Source organism: Hyperoodon ampullatus (genome assembly GCF_949752795.1).
Source record: "Hyperoodon ampullatus genome assembly, chromosome: 1".
Taxonomy (NCBI): domain Eukaryota; kingdom Metazoa; phylum Chordata; class Mammalia; order Artiodactyla; family Ziphiidae; genus Hyperoodon; species Hyperoodon ampullatus.
In genome coordinates, this window is record NC_136914.1 from 168,921,419 (window position 1) to 168,944,044 (window position 22,626).

Here is a 22,626-nt window from a genome sequence, read left to right on the forward strand (position 1 = left end):
AAACCAATTAAACTATAAAATAGAATAAAAGATTATATTTGTGATAATGAACAGAAAACAGATGATGTAGGTGCAAAGTTATCAAGAAATGGAAGATACAGGGGCTTCCCTGGTGGCGCAGTGGTTGAGAGTCCGCCTGCCAATGCAGGGGACACGGGTTCGTGCCCCGGTCCGGGAAGATCCCACATGCCGCGGAGCAGCTGGGCCCGTGAGCCATGGCCACTGAGCCTGCGCGTCCGGAGCCTGTGCTCCGCAACGGGAGAGGCCACAACAGTGAGAGGCCCGCGTACAGCAAAAAAAAAAAAAAAAAAAAAAAAGAAATGGAAGATACATATCTGTATCTGTATACAAAATGCACATACATATGGACGTACAATATATACATACAAAGAAAAACCTCAAAACATTACCAAGGGGCACAAAAAGGGCCTTAATATTGGAAAGGCTGTCCAAAATTATGGATAGAAAGACCAAAGATCATAATGATAGCAATTCCCCTATTGTTAATCAGTAAATTTAATAGGATTCCAATAGAATACCAGTAAATTTATTTTTAAATTAGATAATCTAATTCTAAAGTTTATATGAAAAAAATAAAGATTTAAGAATTCTATAAAGAAAAATGATGATACTATCTTAATTCTACTAGGTGCTAAACTATACTGTAAAGCAAAAGTAATTTTTAAAGTGTGGTGTTGGATAAAGAATATAAAGACAAGTTAACAGTCCAGAAATTGACTCAAATAGGTACGGCAAAGCAGAATATGCTAAACTGGTGTTTCAAATTGGTGGGGACAATATGCATTAATCAACAAAGTGTGTTTGAACAACTGAGTAATTAAATAGGGGCTTCACATTTTTACCCCCCAAATTCCATGGGGATCAATTATTTAAACATAAAAAGTTCCCCAACTTTTAAAAGTGGCATTAGAGAGCATAGAGAAATATATTTTATTATTATTAGCTCAAAGAGGGCTAATACTAAATACAAAACACAAAACTGGAGACATAGGGGAAATACTGCTCCACCTAACACACACACACCAACAAAACCCTAAAAAACAAAACAAAAAAAACATAAAAAATACAACCAAATCAAGGATAAACCAACGTATAGAAAGTTTAAAAAGCCCCACAAACTATATATCACAACAAAGTGTGTGCTTCTTTCAAATATAAGAAAAGAACAAGCCAAAAGAAAAATGGGTAAATTATATGAACAAATAATTCACAAGAAAGGAAATACAAATGACTCTTGAGTATATGAGAAGATAATAAATCTCTTTTGTAATAAGAGAAAGGCATATTACACTGAAAATGAGATGCCATTTTTCACCTATAATATTGGAAAATAGAAAAACTTGATAATCTTCAGTTGTTGAAAAGTGTGGAAAATATTCATTTTATGTGCTGCTGGGGAAACAGAAACTTGGTACAACCTCTATGTTGAACAGCTTGACAATATCTATCAAAATTACAATGTATGTGTCTTTGGACCTGGCAATTTTACTTCCAGGAATTTCTCCTACGAATTTAGTCTTTTAGTTCCTGCTGTGTAGAATCAAATACGAGAAGATATTTGCACATCATTGTTAATGATAGAAAAAGATTAGAAACAACCTAAATGTCCATCAATAAAGCACTTATAAAATAAATTATGATATATCTCTAAAGAGTGATATACCTCTTTAGCATATATCTCTGCTGTTTTTCTAAAGAGTGTCACTGCTTAACACTTTGAACCATATGAATAGTATATTAGCATTTGCACACATGTGTATGTGTGTGTCTGTGTGTGTGTGTGTTTAAAGCAGTATATGCTTATAGTATATGCATAGAATATCACAGGAAGAAAATGCAAGAAACTGGCAATGCTGGCTGCCTCTACGAAGGAGAGCTAAGAGGTTGAAACTACGTGTAAAAGGTATATATTTTAAAGATTTTTACAGTTTTTGAATTTTGCAATATATGAATAAGTTATCTATTCAAAATATAATTGTTTTTAATGAGGGTTAATTAAATGACTTGCAGTGCCTGGCACAACGTCACCAGGCAATAAATGGCTCTTATGTTTGCTATTATGACGTTAAATAGGAATTGGATGATGATGGTGGAAAATGGAAAAATCATGGAGTCAAGTGATTATCTATCTCGGATATGGGGGTCCCTGTCCCTAAATATTAGAATGAACCATAAGAAATAGCCAATATTTAACAGGGTTTGACCTGCAAAAAGAGCAATTTCATACAATTCAATCCCAAATTACTTTCTTCTATGTAAATTAAGACTGTACTCGATAGTGAGAATAATGGTGGCCATTTGTTTAATTATTCCTTGACATCCAAACCTACCTGGTTTCCAAATTTGGAGAGTGAGAGTTCAGAGAATGAGTTGGAATAATGGGGATACTGAACTACATGAATCAATTTAGTTCCTGAGTTTTGGATAGCGAGTAGGCTTGAACTGGATAAGGAAAAATTTATTTAACTTTTTTTTTCAAAACTCATTTAATCCTGAATTAGGAATACAAGAGTTTGGACATTGAAGGTTTGAATAGTGAATGAGGGATACTTGTTTTGCAAAAGAACCTTACAGCTTACAAAGCATTTTAGTATAAGTGGCCTCACACATTCTTTGAACTTTGAAGGTGTTATCACAACACCCACCCCATTTTACAAAAGGGGAACTATTTCTGCTTTGCAAGCCAGTGCTAACCAATGCAACACAACTGGTATTGAGGGAATTGACAAAGGCCAAGACCCACTGCCAGGGCATGGCCCCTGTTCAATGGTAAGACTATACAGTTCACATCTCTCCAAAGCAAGCACTTGTCCTTCCCACCTCTCATCTGTGAGTGAGATACCAAGAGTCCCAAAGCTCAGAAGTTATGTGTAAATTGTAGGGTTGCTACCATTTTGCATATGTTTGTAAATTCTGTTAATTAACATCAAAAAAACTTTGATTTTTCCACTTAAGTTTCCCCCTCATGGTAAAACGTTTCAAGAATATGAATAGATGACCACAAATGCCTTCTGTAGGTAAAGCATAGGCAGAACCCAAGAGGGACATTGACAAAGGAAGGAAGGAAAACAAATTCTTTGATCAATTCCTAAGACTACAGATACTTTTTCTATAAAAGCCACATTGTGAAATTTCTGGAGTTCAGTTCTGCTCTTGTGTCAAAAGTTTCCATGATGATCTATGGCAGTATTGAACTGAAAAGGCATCACTTCATCCCTACCTTGTTTCACAAAGCTTGGGAAACAGGCAAGAAATGAGGGAAAAATTAGTTGCCTTCTCAGGTAGACCTCCAGTCTTATGTTATGATTGGCCTAGGAAAAGTTTTAAAGAAATCAGGAGAAACATATATGAGATTCTCATGCACAGAAAAATTTAGTGTCAAATAGGGAATCTGCTGGCTAGAGACCAGAGTAGACCCAGGCATACAATAGGTGCTCAGTAAACATTTGTAGACTGAATGGGACCAGAATAGACCCAAACATACAGTAAGTGCTCAGTAAAGGTTTATAGATTGAATGGGACCAGATTAGACCCAGGTATACAGTAGGTGCTCAGTAAACATTTGTGAATTGAATGGATGTGAACGTGTCCTGCAAATGGAGACAAAAAGAAAGCCAGAAACTATCCTATATTAATAGGCAGGTAGCCTTGAATTTGGGTCAGCCTTGAACCTCTTGGGTTTGGTTTCCTCATTTCTAACATGGGATTTATTAATACTTTATTTGTGGTATTTGTTAATATTTCTATTTTGTATTCCTTCTTTTTAGAATGCTTGACTGGAAGTCCTTAGAAGTCATGCTTATCTCCCTTGTTTTATAGATGAGGACCATTTATCAAATAAAGTTAATGACATCCCTCCCCTACCCTCACCGACAGGTTGTTTATAATTGCAAATAAGAACATCAAATCCTTAGAGGAAAGTGCTACAGGCGCTCAGTCTATGGTGTCAAGGATGGTTAACAGCCTTCACACAAGTGTCCTCCATATTCCAAGGCAAAACTTGGAATTGGGATTTTATAAATGGTTTGCTCTTTAAAATTTCCAGCTTCTCAAGGAGCACATCTCAAGTTGAGTAGGCTTAAAATGGTTGGTTCTCTATTCAGGGAAGAAGAAACAAGATTCCCGCTTTCAAAACACCTGCATTCCAGTGACAGGCATAAGAGACAGGGAAACAACCAAAGGATCAAACTGATGATTAGGTAGGACGATTCAACTGATGAAAAATGCTACAAGGAAAATAAGCCAGGTAAGGAGGCAACAGGAAATAACCGAGGTGGGGAGCCCACTTTAAACTGGCTGATCAGGTAAGACATTTTGGAGGAAGTGACGTGTCCTGAGAGCTGACTAATAGAGAGACAGCCTTGTAGCAGAGTATCCCAGGTAGCGGGGATGATGACGACAACGACGATGATGATGTTATTTACTGAGGACTTACTACATTCCAGGCTTTATTCTAACCACCAGTACCATTTCATTTAACCCTCTCAATGACCCATTGAGATAAGGGACTATTATTATCACCATTTTGTTGATGAGGAAATTGAGGCACAGAAAGGATAGAAAATTGCCCAAGGGTCTGTAGCTAGATAAATGATATGATAGAGCAAGAAGAGGGGCCCTGGAGAGGAACTTAATAGGTTGGAAAGCAAAAATCAGGCCAGGGCACTGGAGCTTGCGATGAGATGAAGCTGGGGAGGTCGGATCCCATAAGGCCTTGCAGGCCAATGGCTTCCCTGTGCTTAAGTGTTCTGTGCTCTCCATCCATGGCATCTGTTGACAATTGTCTGTTGATAATTTTCTGTTGACAATTTGGCAAAACAGCCTGGTCATCTCAGTGGAAATGACTGACCTAATCTTCAACCCAGCTCTTGTTAGGAGGTGACATTTCTGCAGCATGACTGTGGACAGGGCACCAGGTCAACATGGGATCCCATCCAGCCTGGCGACTTACCCACTGAATGACCTTAGATGAGTCCCGGAACCGCAATGAATCTGTTTCTTCTGTAAAATGAGGCCATGAACACCTACCTCCCAAACGAGTTGTAAGGATTAAATAAAGCCAAGTTTGTGTCTTGCCCATAGTAGGTACTCAACAATCGCAGTTCACTGCCCCCTCTTCTTTGGGAGGGGCATGGTGGACACTTTAAAATTTACTTGTTTTCTCTTAATTATGGTTCACATTTCCAGCCACTCCCAAGCGGATTTATGAAGATCAGGACTGGAGAGTTTAACCTCATGTGTCTTCCCCCCTTTCACAAGTTTGTTTCTTTTTTTTTTTTGTGGTACGCGGGCCTCTCACTGTTGTGGCCTCTCCCGTTGCGGAGCACAGGCTCCGGACGCGCAGGCTCAGCGGCCATGGCTCACGGGCCCAGCCGCTCCGCGGCATGTGGGATCTTCCCAGACCGGGGCACGAACCCGTATCCCCTGCATTGGCAGGCAGACTCTCAACCACTGCGCCACCAGGGAAGCCCCACAAGTTTGTTTCTTTTCTACCTGCTCTGCTCCTTGAACTCTGCTGGGGACAAATGATGAGGTCAGGTCATCTAATAACAGTTGCTATCTCTAAGGAATGTGAGTTTTCTGTGAGCACTGAGGTGGTGCCCAGGCAAAGTTAGAGAACAACAGAGACCGGGCACAGAGAAAGGTCTCGAGCCCCATCGCTACACAGTGAAACCTACTAGCCCCTTTTCACTTTTCAGGCTACTTCCCTGCCTGTGCTCTTAAATTAAAATAAATTCAAACAGCTCTCCCCTTGCCCCCTGCCCCGAATTTTCCTGACATACAATTTTTACCCATTCTAGACAATGAGGAAGGCTGTTTCTCAGGACCATTAATTCTGGGCTCCGTCCTGCACTTCACTTTGCAATCCCTCAGCCATTTCCCCCCAGACTGCCATTTCCCACCTTCCCATCTCCCCTGATTTTCAGCGTCTTGTTAAACAACAATTTCTTTCTCTTTCTCTAGTGCCGAGACTGGGAAATTACTTTCTTTAATCCTAGCCCTATTTGTACCTTTAAGGACAAGAATTTTAGAAGCATGGGTGGCTCTGAAATTGTTTTCAGTTAGGACTGCTCTGTAAAAATACTGTTTGTGTGTGTGTGTGTGTGTGTGTGTGTGTGTGTGTGTAATTTTTTCTTTTAATGTTCTGATAGTCGTTTCTTTTGGCTTGACTTTAGAAATCACTGTTTTCTGGACACTGGGCTGTCTCTATGTTACGGTTATTTTACTTCTTTAAGAGTTAACTGCTTTAATTCCCTTATCATGTGGTCACATGTACTACTTTTCCATCTCCAAATGCAATTAAAAGTTCCCTTAGGGTGTTCCAGGTTTTGCTCATTCTATGTGTGCATTGTTCTCATGGCTCAGAAGGCCTTTCTTTGCCTTCACTCAGATGGAGCCTTTCTCCAAGGGGAGGAGGAGTGGAAAAATCAGAATGAGGTGGGACAGCTTTGTTTCAGAGGCCAAATTCCTCACTCTTAAAGCACCATCTCTCCTGCAGGCCCAGGCCAAGGAGCCTGTCCTCACCAAGACTGGGTGTGCAGGGGGCTTGGGGAACAGGCAGGCCTGAGCCCTGGGAAGCACTGCTTCCAGGACCAGCTTCGCAACCTTAGGCACTGACTGATTTTTATCTGTAAAATGTGGATAATAATTCCTGTCTCATCCTTTTATTGAGAAACCGAGAAGTTTCTGGCTAACTAATGGTGTTATGATGGTCATGGTGGTTCTGAACGGTCTCTGAATACAATTCATGACCAGTGCTCTAAGCCAGTGCTTGTCCAACGGTGGGTCACGTGTGCTCCCAGCACTTGACTGGTGGCCACGCACCATGGGAGTTGAATCACACCTAAACTGCTCTATAGCCTGGTCAGTGGGTTGAGTCCACTGCATGAACTTGGATGTCTTGGCGATGTCCGACTGTTACAGTAGTTTTAAAGTTTTTAATTCTCGTTTTCTGGACTTATCACAAACTGGTAACAAACAGTTTGCAAATCTGCAGGGATCCAAGGACCACCGAGCGAATAGCACGTTTTAGGCTGTGGGCTTTTTGAGGGTTCATACCATGAAGGCCCTGTGGGAAGCCCCGGAGGTTTGCTGGGATGGTTCTTTCCCCGCCACCAACTTCAGTGTTTAGTAAGAGTGTGCTGCTGGTGTGCCTGCGTGAACGGTCAGCGGTCTGCACAGGTGCCAGCCCATAATTATGGTGACTGCCAGCAACACTGGTTCATCTCAATCTCTGAGCAAGGATCCTGTTCCATCCTCAGGCTTGGCTTGGCATTTAGATAGGAACGGGGGTTGGACTGTAATCCTTTCTCGTGTCAAAAAACCAAGGAAAATATCCTGGCTGGCAGTCAAGCCTCATAAAAATAAAAAACAAACAAAAAAAAACCTTGGCAGGATTCCAAATGCTCACCAGCCATGGTCACATCATGTCATTCTGTTGAGGGTCATTTTCCAAAGCTAATTGCTCAGTTCTTCCAGGCACTAGACAATACTCTTTTGCTATCTGTAGAAGCTACATGCAGGGACCAATGTTCTTTAGAATGTAACAGAATGTAACAGTCACAACAACAAAAATTTTCACTGGTTTGGGAAATTAAAGGTACAGGATCAAAAAACATTCCCGTGAAAACTCAGTGCTTTCACTCCCAGTTGAGGACACTGCTTTTTTTAAGGGGTAGATTTATTTAACAATCACAACAACAAAAGGTTATAAATCGTATTGAAAACACCCAGTGACAATGATTATACTTTGTATTGGAAAGGGGGTTCCAAATACATGGCACATGCCTCAGACTCCCTCCTGCCACCCTCCTTGGCAGATGTCATTCATTTATCACGTCTCTTTTTTTTTTTGATCTATCATCTGGCTTCGGAATATCAGTGTAGAATTCAAGGCCATGACCAATGTATAGGAGTTGATAAACGGCATGAGACTTACTCGGCTTCCTGGTGTAGTCATTTCAAGTTACATGTGCTCTTCACATGCATGATCGTTTCTTTGTGTTTCGACTGCGATTCAGTTTTTGTGATTCACAATGTACGTAATCACTCAGGCGTGAGAACACTGGGGCTCCAAGAAATTAAGGCAGTTATTAATCAATATCATAGAAGGAGAAAGTGGCAAAAAGTGAAATTGGAGCCCTGATCCACTGCTCTAGACAGCACAGGAGGGGACTAGCGTTTATTATGTTCCTCCTGTGTGCCAGGCTCTTCTACTTTGTAACTCATCTAATCTTATAAAATGTAATTTGTGCCAACCTGTGAGACATTATTCTTCCTGATATTCAGATGAAGAAAGTGGGATTCAGAGAATTTAAACGACTAGTTCAAGGCTGTTATGGGTCATAGGGGGGTTAGCATCTGAACCCACATTTCTCTGAATCTGAAGCACATTTGCTTTTCTTACCCACATGGCCTCCACAGCTCCGCCTCTGCAGAGAACACCACTGAGAGCAGGACATGGCAAGGGCCCTTAGAGGAATGGTATTAATGACAGCAACAACTTGAATATGACTTCTCGACATTTAGAGAAACGGTTTAGTTAGCCCCACCCTGGAATATTTGTAGGGTGATAAATGATAAATGCCTGATATGATAACTATCTAGAAACATGCAAAAGTGTTTACCAAATAACATTAAGAAATTGTATGTATACTGATTACATTTATGCAGAAATTATGCATATTAGATGGATAAAGAGTAAGAGGAAACACAAAGAAAATATCTTTTGGTGGGGATACAGGATAATAAGATGTTTTACAGTTGTGTTAAACATAATGCTTAAAAAACGTTTGTGTATCCAAGCATCAGGAAAAGCTGGCCAAAGAAAATAGGCAAAAATAATCTCCCATTAAGAAATGTGTCCTCGAGATCTGAAAGAACACATTTCCAAAATAATGAGAAGGGCATAATGGCACTTAGAGTGAAAATTAAATGCTGATTCAGAGCAAGTAGAAGTAGTGGTATTAGAATAAAAATTTGACATTGGGAAGTCTGAGTATTTTAAGTCGGAATTTTGCACACTAGAGCGATCTGGAGGCCCCATGCCATGTTTCTTTCATTTCCTTGATGCATTCAACTCTACTTCTCTTTAGATTTCATGGTGAAGTTCTAGGTAGTGACTCTGAAAATGAATCACACACTTTTTTTTATTTTAAATACTGTATGGCAGGTGAATTCATCCGAGTTCTATTACTTTTGGTGTGTGTATGTCATTCAAAATCTAGTCTTCCATTTACCAAGCTCCCATCCACCAACCATCCATTCAAGAGGCATTTGCTGGGTGCTTATCATGATCTAGACCTTGTGAGGCCCTAGAAATACAAGATAATCTGACCTTATGTTGCTCTGAGTCTAGCACAGGAGACAGATGCATGGAGTGACAATTCTTATGCAGGACCTACCAAGAGGTAAGCAGGAGATCGCGTGTGCAAAGCACCAGGGGCACAGGGGAGGGGCAGCTGCTCCCGCTGAGAGTCAGAGAGAAATTCTCAGAGAAGGTGATGGCCAATGAGTCCTGAAGGATGAGGAGAAGTTGCCTGGGAAAACTGGATGGAAGGGAAGGGTAGGAACAGTGTTGCAGGCAGTGAGCCATACTGTGCCAAGGCATGGAAGCAACAGGGCATGACGAGTTCGGGGAAGTGAAGGCAGTTTGTGTGGCTACAGGATGATAATGTGAGATGGGGAAGGGATGTGGGACGAGGCCGGGAAGCTGCAGAGGCCCCATCACGGAGGGCCTAGAGTGCCATAGTCAGAAGGAGAGCACTTGACGAGGGCACTAGAAGCTGTAAACAAGTCCAAGTTAAGTCACCTGCTGAGACCAACAAGGATGGGTCTCCTCAGGCTATTAGGAGAGGAGGAACACTCTGGGATGACCTGAGGTCCCCAGCTGAGGCTGGACAATGTGAACTGGAAGCAGACCTACTTACAACAGCGTCTTCAACTCCCCGCAAAAGGGAATGTGCCTTATCCATTCTTATAAACACCCTGTCCCTGTCCCTTTTGAGCCTGGAACATAGTAGATGCCACCCCAAAAGTCTCTTGGTTACATGATTGATTTAAAATTTAAAAACAAAGCCAAACTACCCCAAACCTTCAAGGTATAAAGAAGTGTTGTCCCTATAGTATCCAGTGGGCAAGGATTGTCCACTCTGCTGTTGATGGGAGATGAATGAAAATGGCACATTCCATTCATGGCCAAGCCAGAGGTTTGTGGCGGTTTCCTTTAAATGCTTACCGACAGGGTTTCTGCATTACCAACCCTCATTCTTTCTATGGGATAGGAAATGGAACAGATGTCAATTACTTCGTTTTCAATTTTAAAGTCTTATTCTTTAAACCTATTTAAAGAAAACAGTTTCTGCATACAGTAAACATTCACATATAAGAACTGCATATGAGAAATTTGAAATGATGGCAATTTCAAACCCTGAGTTAGAAAGGGCTTTCACTTTGATGAAATGAAAGTCGAGAATTAAAGAAGGATGAGACTCCTGGGTGTGCTGACCCACGAGAGCTCTTCTCATAATTCTGAACACAGGGGAATCTAGTGAATGACTTGATTCCACCCAAGAGATAGGGCCAGAGACCTGAAAGACTTGATTCTACCCAGGAGAAAGGACCAGAGACCTTTACGAGAATGCACTTGGCAAAGAGAAGGGAGCGCCACATGAATTTATCTCACTGGAATCCAGCGAGGGTGGTGTTACATCCCATTTTCCAGATAAGGAAAGAGGCTCAGAAAGGTCAAGTAACTTTCCCAGAGTCACAAAGCTAGCAAGTGGCTGTCCTCTGACACATTCTCTTGTTTGTCTGACCCCTTAGCCCAGGACTCAGCATGAGATGCTTCCCTGGACCATGCCATGCTCTTTCCAGGACAAAACTTTCTCTAGAACTATAGCACTCAGCTAAGCTGTACATTTTGGACCCAAACTCCTTTTTTTTTTCAAATTTTTATTTATTTATTTATTTATTTATTTTTGACTGTGTTCGGTCTTCGTTTCTGTGCGAGGGCTTTCTCTAGTTGCGGCGAGCTGGAGCCACTCTTCATCGCAGTGCGCAGGCCTCTCACTGTCGCGGCCTCTCTTATTGCGGAGCATAGGCTCCAGACGCGCAGGCTCAGTAGTTGTGGCTCACGGGCCTAGTTGCTCCGCGGCATGTGGGATCTTCCCGGACCGGGGCACGAACCTGTGTCCCCTGCATCGGCAGGCGGACTCTCAACCACTGCGCCACCAGGGAAGCCCCAAACTCCTTAAACAAACTTAAAAGTTACATTCTAGCCATGCGGAACTGTCTAGTGTTCCCCCAGCCCCCCAGCTTTCTGCATCCTTCTCTGCTCATGGCTGACCCTCTGTCTTGTCTGTCTGGGACCATCTACTCATCTTTCAGAATCAATTCAAGGGCCAGTTCCTCCTTGAAGACTTATACCTTCCACACCCGCTGTCCAACAACTTCTCCATCCTTTGTACCTGGAGTCAGACCGTGGGTTTAAATCCCTTCTCTGCCACTCACCGGCTCTGTGACTTTGGGAAGTTACCTCCCTGTGCCTCAGTTTCCTCATCTGCAAGATAGGACTAACAGGAGTCCCGTAATGTTGTTGTGTTAAAAAAAGACTCCCTGGGCTTCCCTGGTGGCGCAGTGGTTGGGAGTCCGCCTGCCGATGCAGGGGACACGGGTTCGTGCCCCGGTCTGGGAAGATCCCACATGCCACGGAACGGCTGGGCCTGTGAGCCATGGCCACTGAGCCTGTGCGTCTGGAGCCTGTGCTCCGCACGGGAGAGGCCACAACAGTGAGAGGCCCACGTACCAAGAAAAAAAAAAAAAAAAAAAAGACTCCCTGCACAGAGCACAGCTGCATGCCTGGCACACAGGAAGTGCTCAGTGATGTTAGCTAGCATTATGTGCATCACTGTACCCGGACAGATTTCTCTCCCAGCACGTGTTTTTTCTTTCTCCCCTGCCAGGCAGTGATCTCTTTAAGGGTGTTGGAGACCTGGCACACGAGTGGTGTTTTATAGCTGCTTGTGGAATAAACAGTGAATAATGGGCGAAGGGGATCTGTGGGGAGCTGATGAGGCGCCACGGGCAGGTCTCATTGACTTGGACTTGTCCCGATGCCTCTTCAAGGGCACCCGGCCTTCCTGTGCCCTCTTCAAGGAATACCAGGGACAGCAGGGCCTACTGCTGTGTCCAGCAAACATGGTAAAGGACACGTTCCTGAAATCCCACCACCTTCTCCCCTCTCTCGTTCCCTCACCAGAATGCACTGATTGAGGGGCACCATCACACCCACATTAGGAAATGACTCCCTCTCCAGGAGACGGTGGGCACGTTTTGTGAAACACACTACCCGGTTTCTGGGATGCCTAACAGCCACTCACTTTGCAGGTCCATTCCCAGCCCCAGCCCCAGCCCAGATAACTACCACAGGGACACTCGGTCAGTAAGCCCTGGCCTCCCAGAGGTCACCAGAGCGGCCTCCAGAGGAAGTGAGGCCACACCTGGTCAGGGCATCATCTCTGCTTGGCCACCTCCAGCCTCTGCTCCTCGGGGGCCAGTGAACCAGCCATTGGCCTCCAAGCACCGTACACCTCCAACCTTGATGTGCTGGGATGTGCCCGAGGGAACGCAGGCAGTTTGACAACTCAAATCAAATGACAATGGCTCTTCTGTGGTCACTTCAAAAGCATCAGGTCCCTAGAGTCCCCAGCAGAGTGCTGCCCGGCGCACCAGCATCATCATCTGTGTTCACAAGCTCTGGAGCTGGGATGCTGTGCTTCGCAGGCTCCTTCCTCCAAACAGGGGAGCCGCCTTGCTGGGCTTTGCACATTCCCTGAAGGCAGGCTGCCCTGAGAGTGATTCGGAATTTCTTGGGAATAAATGAACTTGTTCTGGCAAAGCTAGGTGATTATAATTGCTTACCTTCTGTATTGCTTAATTTCGTTTCATGAAAGACAAAGCTTACTGAAATTTCAGATGTCTGGAGTATTTAAAATCTCCATTCCTCTTTTCCAAAGCAGGATGCATTGATTCTTCAAATTCTTCTACTGACTTAGAAGGCCTTGCATTAATATTTGTCAACATAAAACGTCTGACCTCTTCTTCAGATACTGGGCATAGTTATGGAAGTTCCTCATTAACTCTATTTAAACGACACTTCACCTGACTTTCTGAGGCTTGAGACAAAGGCTGAGTTCCTCAGAAGGATGGGGGAGCTCCAGGTTTTCAAGCAGTTTTATAAATAAATGGTTTTTCTGACTGCTCAACTGTCTTACAAAAGTAGGTGATAAGAGTACCAGGGAAATCTTAGATTCTGGTTCTAAAATGAAGAAATAACTTTTATTTCTCCTTCTTAGCGACCACTGACCAGGCCAGGTCTCGTCATGGAAGCCCGTGTGTCCTGGATTTGGATTCTGAGTTTGAAAATCTGCTCAGCCATGATTTGCCAAGTGGCTCACAGCTGCCCAGAGGGGTTGCTGATGGGAGGTTGGCTTCTATCCTGACCATCTTCCCAAGACCCATGGGTCCTTCCCTGGGCTCCCACGGGCCTTGCACATCCCTCCATGTCAGCATGCCTCCCTGGAGCTATAGCGTACCTCACCCCACCAGCCTTGCCCATCAGCCTGTGAGCAAGACCCTAGGAAGGAGTCCAGGTCTCCACGATGAAGGCCCAGCATCTGGCACACAGCCAGGAAGACAGAACAGGCTCAGTAAGTGTCCTGAAGCAATCAATAGATGAGTAAGTGATGGAGTGAGTGGAGGCAAGAAAGGCAAATGGCCACTGAACCAAGATGCACGAGCCGGGGAAATCAAGTAGTGTTGGGAGGACCAGGGTGAGAGAAGAGAGCCAGATGCCATGTTGCTCTAAGTGGTTCCAGTATGAAGAACAATGGTGGACACCCAGCAGGTACTCAATAAATATGACAATATTTATTAATAAGTATTAACTGGGTACTTTCTGCCCCAGGCTCTGGGCTAAGCCCTTTACGTGGATTGTCTTACTTAATTCTCCCATTAAACCATACCAGGAGCTGATATTACTTTTGGCGAAGTAGGTTAAGGACCCAGTGAGAGACGCTGACTCCCCCATCAAGGCAGGAAAGACATGACCCAATTCCTATCAATATCATCATTCTATGAAATAGTGCCATTTGCAGCACCATGGATGGACCTAGAGATGATCATAGTAAGTGAATTAAGTCAAACAGAAAGACAAATATCACGGGATGTCACTTATTTGTGGAATCTAAAAAAATGGTACAAACAAGCTTATTTACAAAACAGAAACAGATTCCCAGACATAGAAAACAAACTTATGGTTACCAAAGGGGAAGGGGGGAGGGATAAATTAGAAGTTTGGGATTAACAGATCCACACTATTGTATATAAAATAGATAAACAACAAGGACCTACTGTATATCACAGGGAACTATATTCAATATCTTGTAATAATCTATAAACAAGAATCTGGAAAAGAATATATGTGTGCATATACATATATATATGAATCACTTTGCTGTACACCTGAAACTAACACAACATTGTAAATCAACTATACTTCAATACAAAAATTAAAAAAAAAAACTATCATTCTACTCTCTTACTAGAAAGGCAGCAGTTTTGCCATGAAACACATAGATTCTAGAGTTCAAGTCCTGGTTCTGCCATTTGGGGGCTTAAAGCTGGGTGACTGACTTTACTTACACCATCTGTGCCAGCTCTCTTGTGGGGAAGGTACTGGTGCACGTGGGCCACTGTGACATCCAGCTACATCAGGACGTGTACAGACAGCAGAGCCTGCAGCTACTTCAGATGCTAGCCTTGGAAACGCTACTCTCTATTGCCCCAAACCATACACGGTTCCCTGTGTCATTCCCCCTTTGCATGTGTGATGTCCTCACTCTTTGTGGGCTGGAAGCAGAGAACTGCAGATGTGGGGACCAGTGGGCCTTGTTGACCCCAGGGTGAAGGCCACAGTTTTACTGATGACAATAAGAGCAACTGGGGGCGGGGGGCGGGTAGGGTGCGGGAAATTCAGCCTTTATTTCTCTGTGTTAAATGCAGCTAAAAGATGTAATAAAGGATCTGTCCAAGATCTCAGCAGAGAGTTAGCGACCAAGTCTAGGATAGACTCCAAAGTCCCAGATTCCTATGTGAGGTCAGCTGAGGGTACATAGTGTGGAAATTCTTGATCCGCCTAAGGAGAGGCATGTTCAGATGGTTTAAACTAAATCTCTCCTGGTTCCTGACAAGAAGAAATGCCCAGCAGTGTAGGGCATCCTTCTGAATTCCTGTGGCTGGAACAGCAATGCAGACCCTCACTTGCCCAGACCTTGCTACCCACTCCCACTGTGCCAGGAGCCCCACGGGGGAACAGTTCTTAATGCAGAGCCTGGAGGTTTAGGAGAACATAGCCTCGGCTACCTTGGCTGGGAGCAATCCCCTCTGGATCCACCCTCCTGGGCAGACTCTGGTTTTCCTCTGAGCAGGAACCAGGGGGCTGTTTAGTGGAGAACGCCCTGGCTCAGGGCTGCCAAAGTGGTGGGCATGCTGGGGGTGAGGCGGTGGGAAGTGAAGCTGACTCTGGCTTTTGCCACGTCTGGATTTGGCTCTGGGGCATCTAAATGGAATAGAAAGAGACTCTTCTCACTCACCCAAGAAGGGGACACTGCCATCCTCGTGTTTAATCTTTTCAGAGGCTCCTGGCCCTGTAGCCCAGGCAGCCAGTTGCTCCAAGACCTGGCTCCCAACTAACTCTCTCTCCCATTTCTCCTGGCAACTCCCTTCATGTCCCAGCATCAACAGACTGCTTGGAATTCCATCCCCTAACTTCTGCTCCCTCTGATGGAAATGTCTTTCCTCCTCCTTTCTCTGGTTTAACTTTATTCATTCTTTCACACACTGCACAGGCATTATCTCTTCCACGAAGCCTTCTCTGACTGATTCTTCTGAAATGTCTATCTTGTACTCCCATAATTTCATCTGGAAACTTCTATCATGGTATTCACCATTTTACATATAATGTTCTGTCTTTATGGGTCTGACTCTCATAGGAAGACATTTCTTGATAACAGGTGCAACGACTTTTGTCTTTGAATCTTCAGCGTCTTGCCCAGTGCCTGGCACATTGCAGTGAGGGCATGACTTGGAAACATTTGTCCAAATTATTCTTCACTTACAGAGGAGGAAGTCTGGCCAGGACATTTCAGCATTTCAATGTATGCAAACATGATTGTACTTAGAAGATTGTGAATACAAAACAAAATTCACAAACCTGCACTTAAAGCTAAAGAAACAATAGCATAAACATTATGATGGGGTCGGGCCCTGGAGAAGTGGTCTGCTACATCACAGTGGTGAAGGAAGCCAGCAACTCAGAGGCAAAGGAATGTGGACTGTGGCCACTGCCTTCGTGTTGACTCTGGAAGACAATGCTTGCTTTATGAAGGAAACCATATCCTCTACTTGCAATGTGATGACTGCCATTCCACACTAAAAACCAGTGTGATATATGTTACCCTGTTAGACCAAATACGGAGGCTGTAAGCGTTATGTGGGCAGAGAGTTTTGCCTAACATTTAATTTTTTTAAAATAAAAATTCACTTTATATCTAAACCAGAAAATCTGTTACATATTACACAGAGAGTCCCTAAGAAGCCTTAGAAATAAATGTCTGTGTTATAGCACCGAGGTGAATTTCTTCAAGGGACTCTCTCTGGAGGGCACACCGAGCCTCCTCATAGGTGACTGGCCCCTGGGTACAGACAAAGAGGCTGTGAACTCAACAAAAGCACATTGGAAACTTGAGACAATCAGAAGGGACATAGTGCCAAAGCATTTTATGAAAGAGACATTGCTAGCCTTTGAATAATTTATTCCAGGAGTCATACAAACAGAGAGAAGAAGCTCAACACTGACAAAGTCTAGGTTTGATGCTTTTTGTTAATTAAACCCAATCATCTGTTGATCAAACACACACACACACACACACACACACACACACTGTGGTATGAGACATACATATTGTGCTACTATTCACAATTGTCAAGACAAGGAAACAACCTAAATGTCCATCAACATTTGCAAATGTTGATGTGGTACATGCATGCAATGGAATATTACTCAGCCATAAAAAAGAATGAAATAATGTCATTTGCAGCAACATGGATGGAACTAGAGATTATCATACTAAGTGAAGTAAGTCAGAAAAAGACAAATACCGTACGATATCACTTATATGTGAAATCTAAACTATGACATAAATGAATTTTCTGTTTCTACAAAACAGAAACAGACTCACAGACATAGAGAACAGACTTGTGGTTACCAAGGGTGGGGGAGGGGTGGAGTGGGAGTTTGGGATTAGCAGATGCAAACTACTATATACAGGATGGGTAAACAACAAGGTCCTGCTGTATAACACAGGGAACTATATTCAATATCTTGTGATAAACCATAATGGCAAAGAATATGAAAAAGAATGTATATATATGTATAACTGAATCACTTTGCTGTATAGTAGAAATTAACACAACACTGTAAATCAACTATACTTGAATAAAATAAATTTAAAAAGATATACGTATTTTGCTATATTACCTCATTTTAATTCCTTGGCTCAAGATACATATAAACCTCTAAATTCAAACTCAACAGGAAATATAATCAACCCATTGGTCTTACCCTGAGGTAGTTGAGGGTGAAATTTGTTAGCCCCATCCTGGTGATATTTTTGGACAGCTGATCCAGGACCTGAGGATCTTGTGCCTAAACAGGAAAAAAAACCATATATTTTATCCCTGTAAGATGGTACCAACAAAGTCCTTGACTGTGCTACAGCTGCTAAGAAATACAATCTGCACCTTGTCAATTTTTCTCAGAGGGGTAGGCTGCTGGAGATAATTTAATTTACATTTTGAAGACATTTGCATATAACACTTAAGGACACTTTTGGATCACTGGTGCAAGACCCATTGCCGGGGAGAATCAAAATGAGTCAGATGGGAGAAATGACTTTACTTCCTCTGTGAGAGGCCCTGTGTCTTCAGGAGGAGGGTCATTAAGTCCACCCAGGACACCTCCAAGGTCCCTGGCACTGCCGCTTCCCTGCCCCGAGGGAAGGTGTGGTCTGGATTTGGCAGAGCATACTTTAGGACTGGCCTTTGCTGCGTGTTGTGACAGTGTTGTTTTTAACAGCTTGGCGCCGAGGACTAAATGTGAAAACTTTGCAACTGCCATGAAATATACACATATATTAAAAAATTCTAACTCTCCTTCTCATTAAGCAGAGGCTAGAAATAGATGTCTTCAACAATTTTCATCCTGCAGGACTGCAAGGGTATGCATAATATTTTCCAAAGTATCAGCCACAGAAAAAAACGATGCAATGTTTTGTGGGCCACCCCCAATGTTCAGTTGGACAAGAAAAAAATGAAAATTCTTTCTGGATTCCAATGTAAAGTGTCTCTTAGTTGATGCTCTTTCTTTCTGTTTGTCTTTTCTTCTTTTTTAATTAATATAAACTGTTGCTAAACAGAGGAAATCTTAAGTAAACATCCCTTTGTCTCCACATCTGCATTCATGAGACCATCTAGGTTATACCAACACCTTAATTTATTCTTTTTTTTTTACTTTAATTTTCCTCACAGTGATACAACCAACTGGCTTTGTGTATATAAATAAAATGCAGGAGAAACAGTCAGAGCTTGTCACTTTTCATGTCAATTTCTGGAAAGGGGATCCTTTGTGGACATGGAACTGGTATTTACTGAAGCCTTTCCAGGTTCCAGGAAGAGCTGGTTCTGTAGCCATGCATCAAATAGTTGTGGTCGACCTCAAGGAGCTCACATTGCAGTTGGAAGACAGGACGATAATAAACCCACGGAAGGATATTTTTGCTTTCATCATGGCCATTGTTGCTGATAGCCAATCACCAATACTTGCAGAGGTCCTACTATGTGCCAGGCACTGGCCTAAGTGCATATGTGTCTTAATTTTCAAACCAGTCCTCTGAGGCAGGCTCTATTACTATACCCATTTTATAGACGGAGGATTGGAAGAACAGAGGTGTCATGTCACTTGCCCAAGGTCACACAGGAACAGGGATTCAAACCCGTGTGTTCTCAGGCCCAGTCTCCTGACCACTACTCTATGCTGCTGCTTCTCTGTCTATTTTGAGACTAATAAGAATGGCTATTCCAGACTGCTTCAAGGAGAGTGGAGGATGTGAACTGGGCTTTGAAAATTGAGGAGGACTTGGGCATGGATGGGCAAAAAAAATGTAGTACTCAAGTGTACAGCACTCAAGTGTACAGCAGAAAGCACAGGGTCGATGGAAAGGGTAGAGATTGGACAAACCAGATGGGAGGAGGATGTTGAAGACAAAAGCCTGGGGAGACAGCCTGGGTATGAACAGTGGGGAGACAGATAGCTTCTCAGCCTCGGTATTAGAACCTGCTGAATCGAAATCTTCATTTGTCCCTTTTGGGCTGAAAAGCCTTGGACAACTTATTAAACCTATCTGAGCCTCCATTTCCTTACTTAGAAAATAGGAGTAATAAAAATTCACCTCTTCGAGTTACTGTAGGGACTAAATATAAGGTGTACAAAATGCTTAGCACAGGCCCTGCGTATCAAACACCCCGTAAACGCTCACTACTGTGACTGTATTCTCTTTTCATTGTACAGGGTCTTAAAAATCAGGCTCATTCAGTCTGATTTTGCTCCAAAGCATTTTCGCAGAAACCGCTGCATCGCGCATTCTGGAAGAGGGATTTATTTAATTTGATGCTATGTGACTCCTTCTTAAGGGACTGACCTGATGAGTTCCTACCAAGTCTTACCTTTAAAAATCTCTCTAGATTGTCATCAAATCCACCCTTGCACCTCATTTGTGCTCAATAAATTTGATGTGATTTATGGCCAAATGCAACCAAGAGGACCCCAGGTGTTCTGCCCCTTCCCGGCGTTGTGGTTAGGAGGGGCATGGACACGGATCGGAAGTATGTGAGCCCCGAGTCTTGTCGGATGGTTCTAATCAAAACTGGAAAATGTTTTTCTTACCCTTTGTTCTATTTCTTTGCCCATTTATACGTAACAGGTTTATTAGCCTAGGCAGACCAGTACTTGATAATGACTGCATGGAATTTAAGAAAAGTACAAACTGTTTATTGAGGTAACCTCAATTTGGAGTTTAAAATAATAAATTATTTTTTAAAAAGGCTCACAATGCACCAAACTCAGAAACAAAGGAGGGAGAAAGGGGCGTGTGGATGAAAATGGTTGGGGGAAAAACTCATAATTTAGAGTTAATTACCTAAAGTGTGCAGACACTGGGAGTTCTTTCACGGTGAGAAAGTGGGGCTTCTCCTTTTTGAGTAAAATGAGGGGATGAAAGGAAGGTAGTAAAATAGAAATTAAGTTACTTACATGCATGGCAAGAATGCTTCTTGGGACTAACTCTCTGTATTGTCTAATGGTAAAGTGCCATGTTTTTATTCTCATGAGATCATCAAAGGTGAATTCCAAGATCAGTCTGCCTTCTGTACACACCTGGAAGCAACAAACAATGGACTCAGTGATTAGGTACTTTGTGATCACCACATTTTTGTAACTCACAGGTCTGCCACTCAGCGTGGTCTCCCTGACTCCCCTTGGGCGGTGCTGGATCTTGACAAAAATGTGACACAGGTGATGTATCCAAGGAGAACCAAGATAGGTGTAAGATCTGGAATCAGTGGGGTCAAAAGACAGCACAGCTGCTCACTAGCCATGAGCTAATGGTAACTCGACTAGTTACTACTGAAACTCCAGGAGCCCCCATTTCTGCATTTGTAAATATACAGACAAAACCCATCTTATAGCAATGATATGTCAAAAACTCCTGGAACACAGTGTGTGCCCCACAAAATTGGTACCCTTTCACCTCCTTTTTTCTCCACTTTCATTATGCTTCTACCATAGGAGTTTGAACTCTGTTCTAATCTTGGTTATGCTACTCTGGGAGAAAGTATCTAATAAAAGTACTCCTGCTTACGTATGAGTTACTACAAGGTTGCCCAACCAGAGAAAGTTTTCATTTCCAAAGAGAAATGCCAGAGGGCAACGCTTAACCCAAGGCTGTGGGTATTAGTTAGTGACACGTGGAAAATAGAGGCACATTTAGAATATATTCCTTGAATCACATCCTATCAGCCATGACAAATTCTGCTTGCATAAAGGGCCAGGCTTTGGGGGAGCCAAATTAATTTAAGAAAAATATATATTATTAATGAGACAGAGTTTCTGAGGCTCAGAATCTCCTTGATAGAGTGATCAGTGACAGGGTAGCATTTTTATCTTCTTTTGAAAGTCAGATGATTTTTGGCATGTAGTTCTTATTTTATTTACCTTTCTTTTCACTGTTAATGACTTTGAAATGAAAGAAAATGCTGGGTAGTCTCATGGCACTCTTTCTATCTCAACTATATAAGATAGGAAGTGGAGGCATAATATTGGTTCAGTTGTAATTAAACAATTACAGCTCATTATTCAGTCCATGTTTGCCTTAGAGAAGCAGTAGAAAATAATGGCTGGAGGCTTTGGCATCAGAAAGTCCTAAATCCAAATCCAGACTCCATTTTCTACTTATTTTGCAACTTTGGGAAAAACAAATAAATTCCTTAAGTTTCAGTTTCCTCATCTGTAAAATGAGGATAATAATATCCTTAGGTAGGACTGTTGGGAAAGTATATTAAATGAAATTGTGTATATAGATTGCCTAGTATTGTACCTGCCAGTAAATGATAGTTTAAAGATGAAAGACATGTAATCAAAGAACACAGAACCCTAGACCAGGGGTTGTTGTAATGTCTTAACTGAGACCTGGTGGGTTTTTGAGCAGTGTCTCAGGGGCTTTGCTGGAAAAAGTTTAGCTTCCACCTGGATGCTGAGATTCCCACTCACTTTCTAGACTCAACCAGAACAGCTTCAGTTTTATCTGTTTTAAATATTGGACTTCTGATCAAGCCTTTTCGAAGAAAGATTTCTTAGACTGAGAAAAGAACAAAACTTTGGAAATCACTGCACTACACATTAAAGAAAAAAAAGCAATCAACTGAATAGGGAAAATGATCATTTCTAAAACTATAGTCCATGAAGATAATTAGCAATTTATATCAACCTTTTATGAAATATTAATAATCACTTCCTTCTTTGAGAATTTAATACAAAAAGCCACCATTTATTGAGTTCCAACTATGTCCTAGGCACTGGGTTAGGTGATTCCTATTCTCTCTAATTTAAGGTAATATTTTCTTTAAACAAGTGAAATACCAGTGCAGGAGAATTAGTAACGTGTTGATAGGGCACCACTTAAGAAAGATGCTAATAACGTCTGCCATCTTCATCTTATCAAAGGTCTCAGAAGGACTGTCAGATAATTATTGATAATCTGGGTAAAGACCTCTAACTCAGAGCTAATTAGAAGAATCTGTGGGTAATTTCAGGCACTGGGCTCTTTGCCCCAAAACTCCTTGGCTGAGTGGTCTTCAGAGCCTCATTTTTGGCAACTTTGCCATGAGAGTCAAGCACAGTGAAACTGGGGAAGACTTCAGCATCCCCACCTC

At 42.6% G+C, this 22,626-nt stretch overlaps 1 protein-coding gene across 6 annotated transcripts in view; it reads right to left on the reverse strand.

Moving 5' to 3' along the window:
* LDB2 (LIM domain binding 2) overlaps window positions 1-22,626 on the reverse strand; it is a gene marked incomplete at both ends in the record, with an annotated part of 391,237 nt that overhangs the window by 51,618 nt on the left and 316,993 nt on the right. For all 6 annotated transcript variants that reach the window (XM_079699794.1, XM_079699793.1, XM_079699792.1 and 3 more), the window contains 2 exons: window positions 17,705-17,788; window positions 20,450-20,572. In XM_079699794.1, the coding sequence (XP_079555920.1) occupies window positions 17,705-17,788; window positions 20,450-20,572 (207 nt within the window). The remainder of the gene's footprint in view (window positions 1-17,704; window positions 17,789-20,449; window positions 20,573-22,626) is intronic.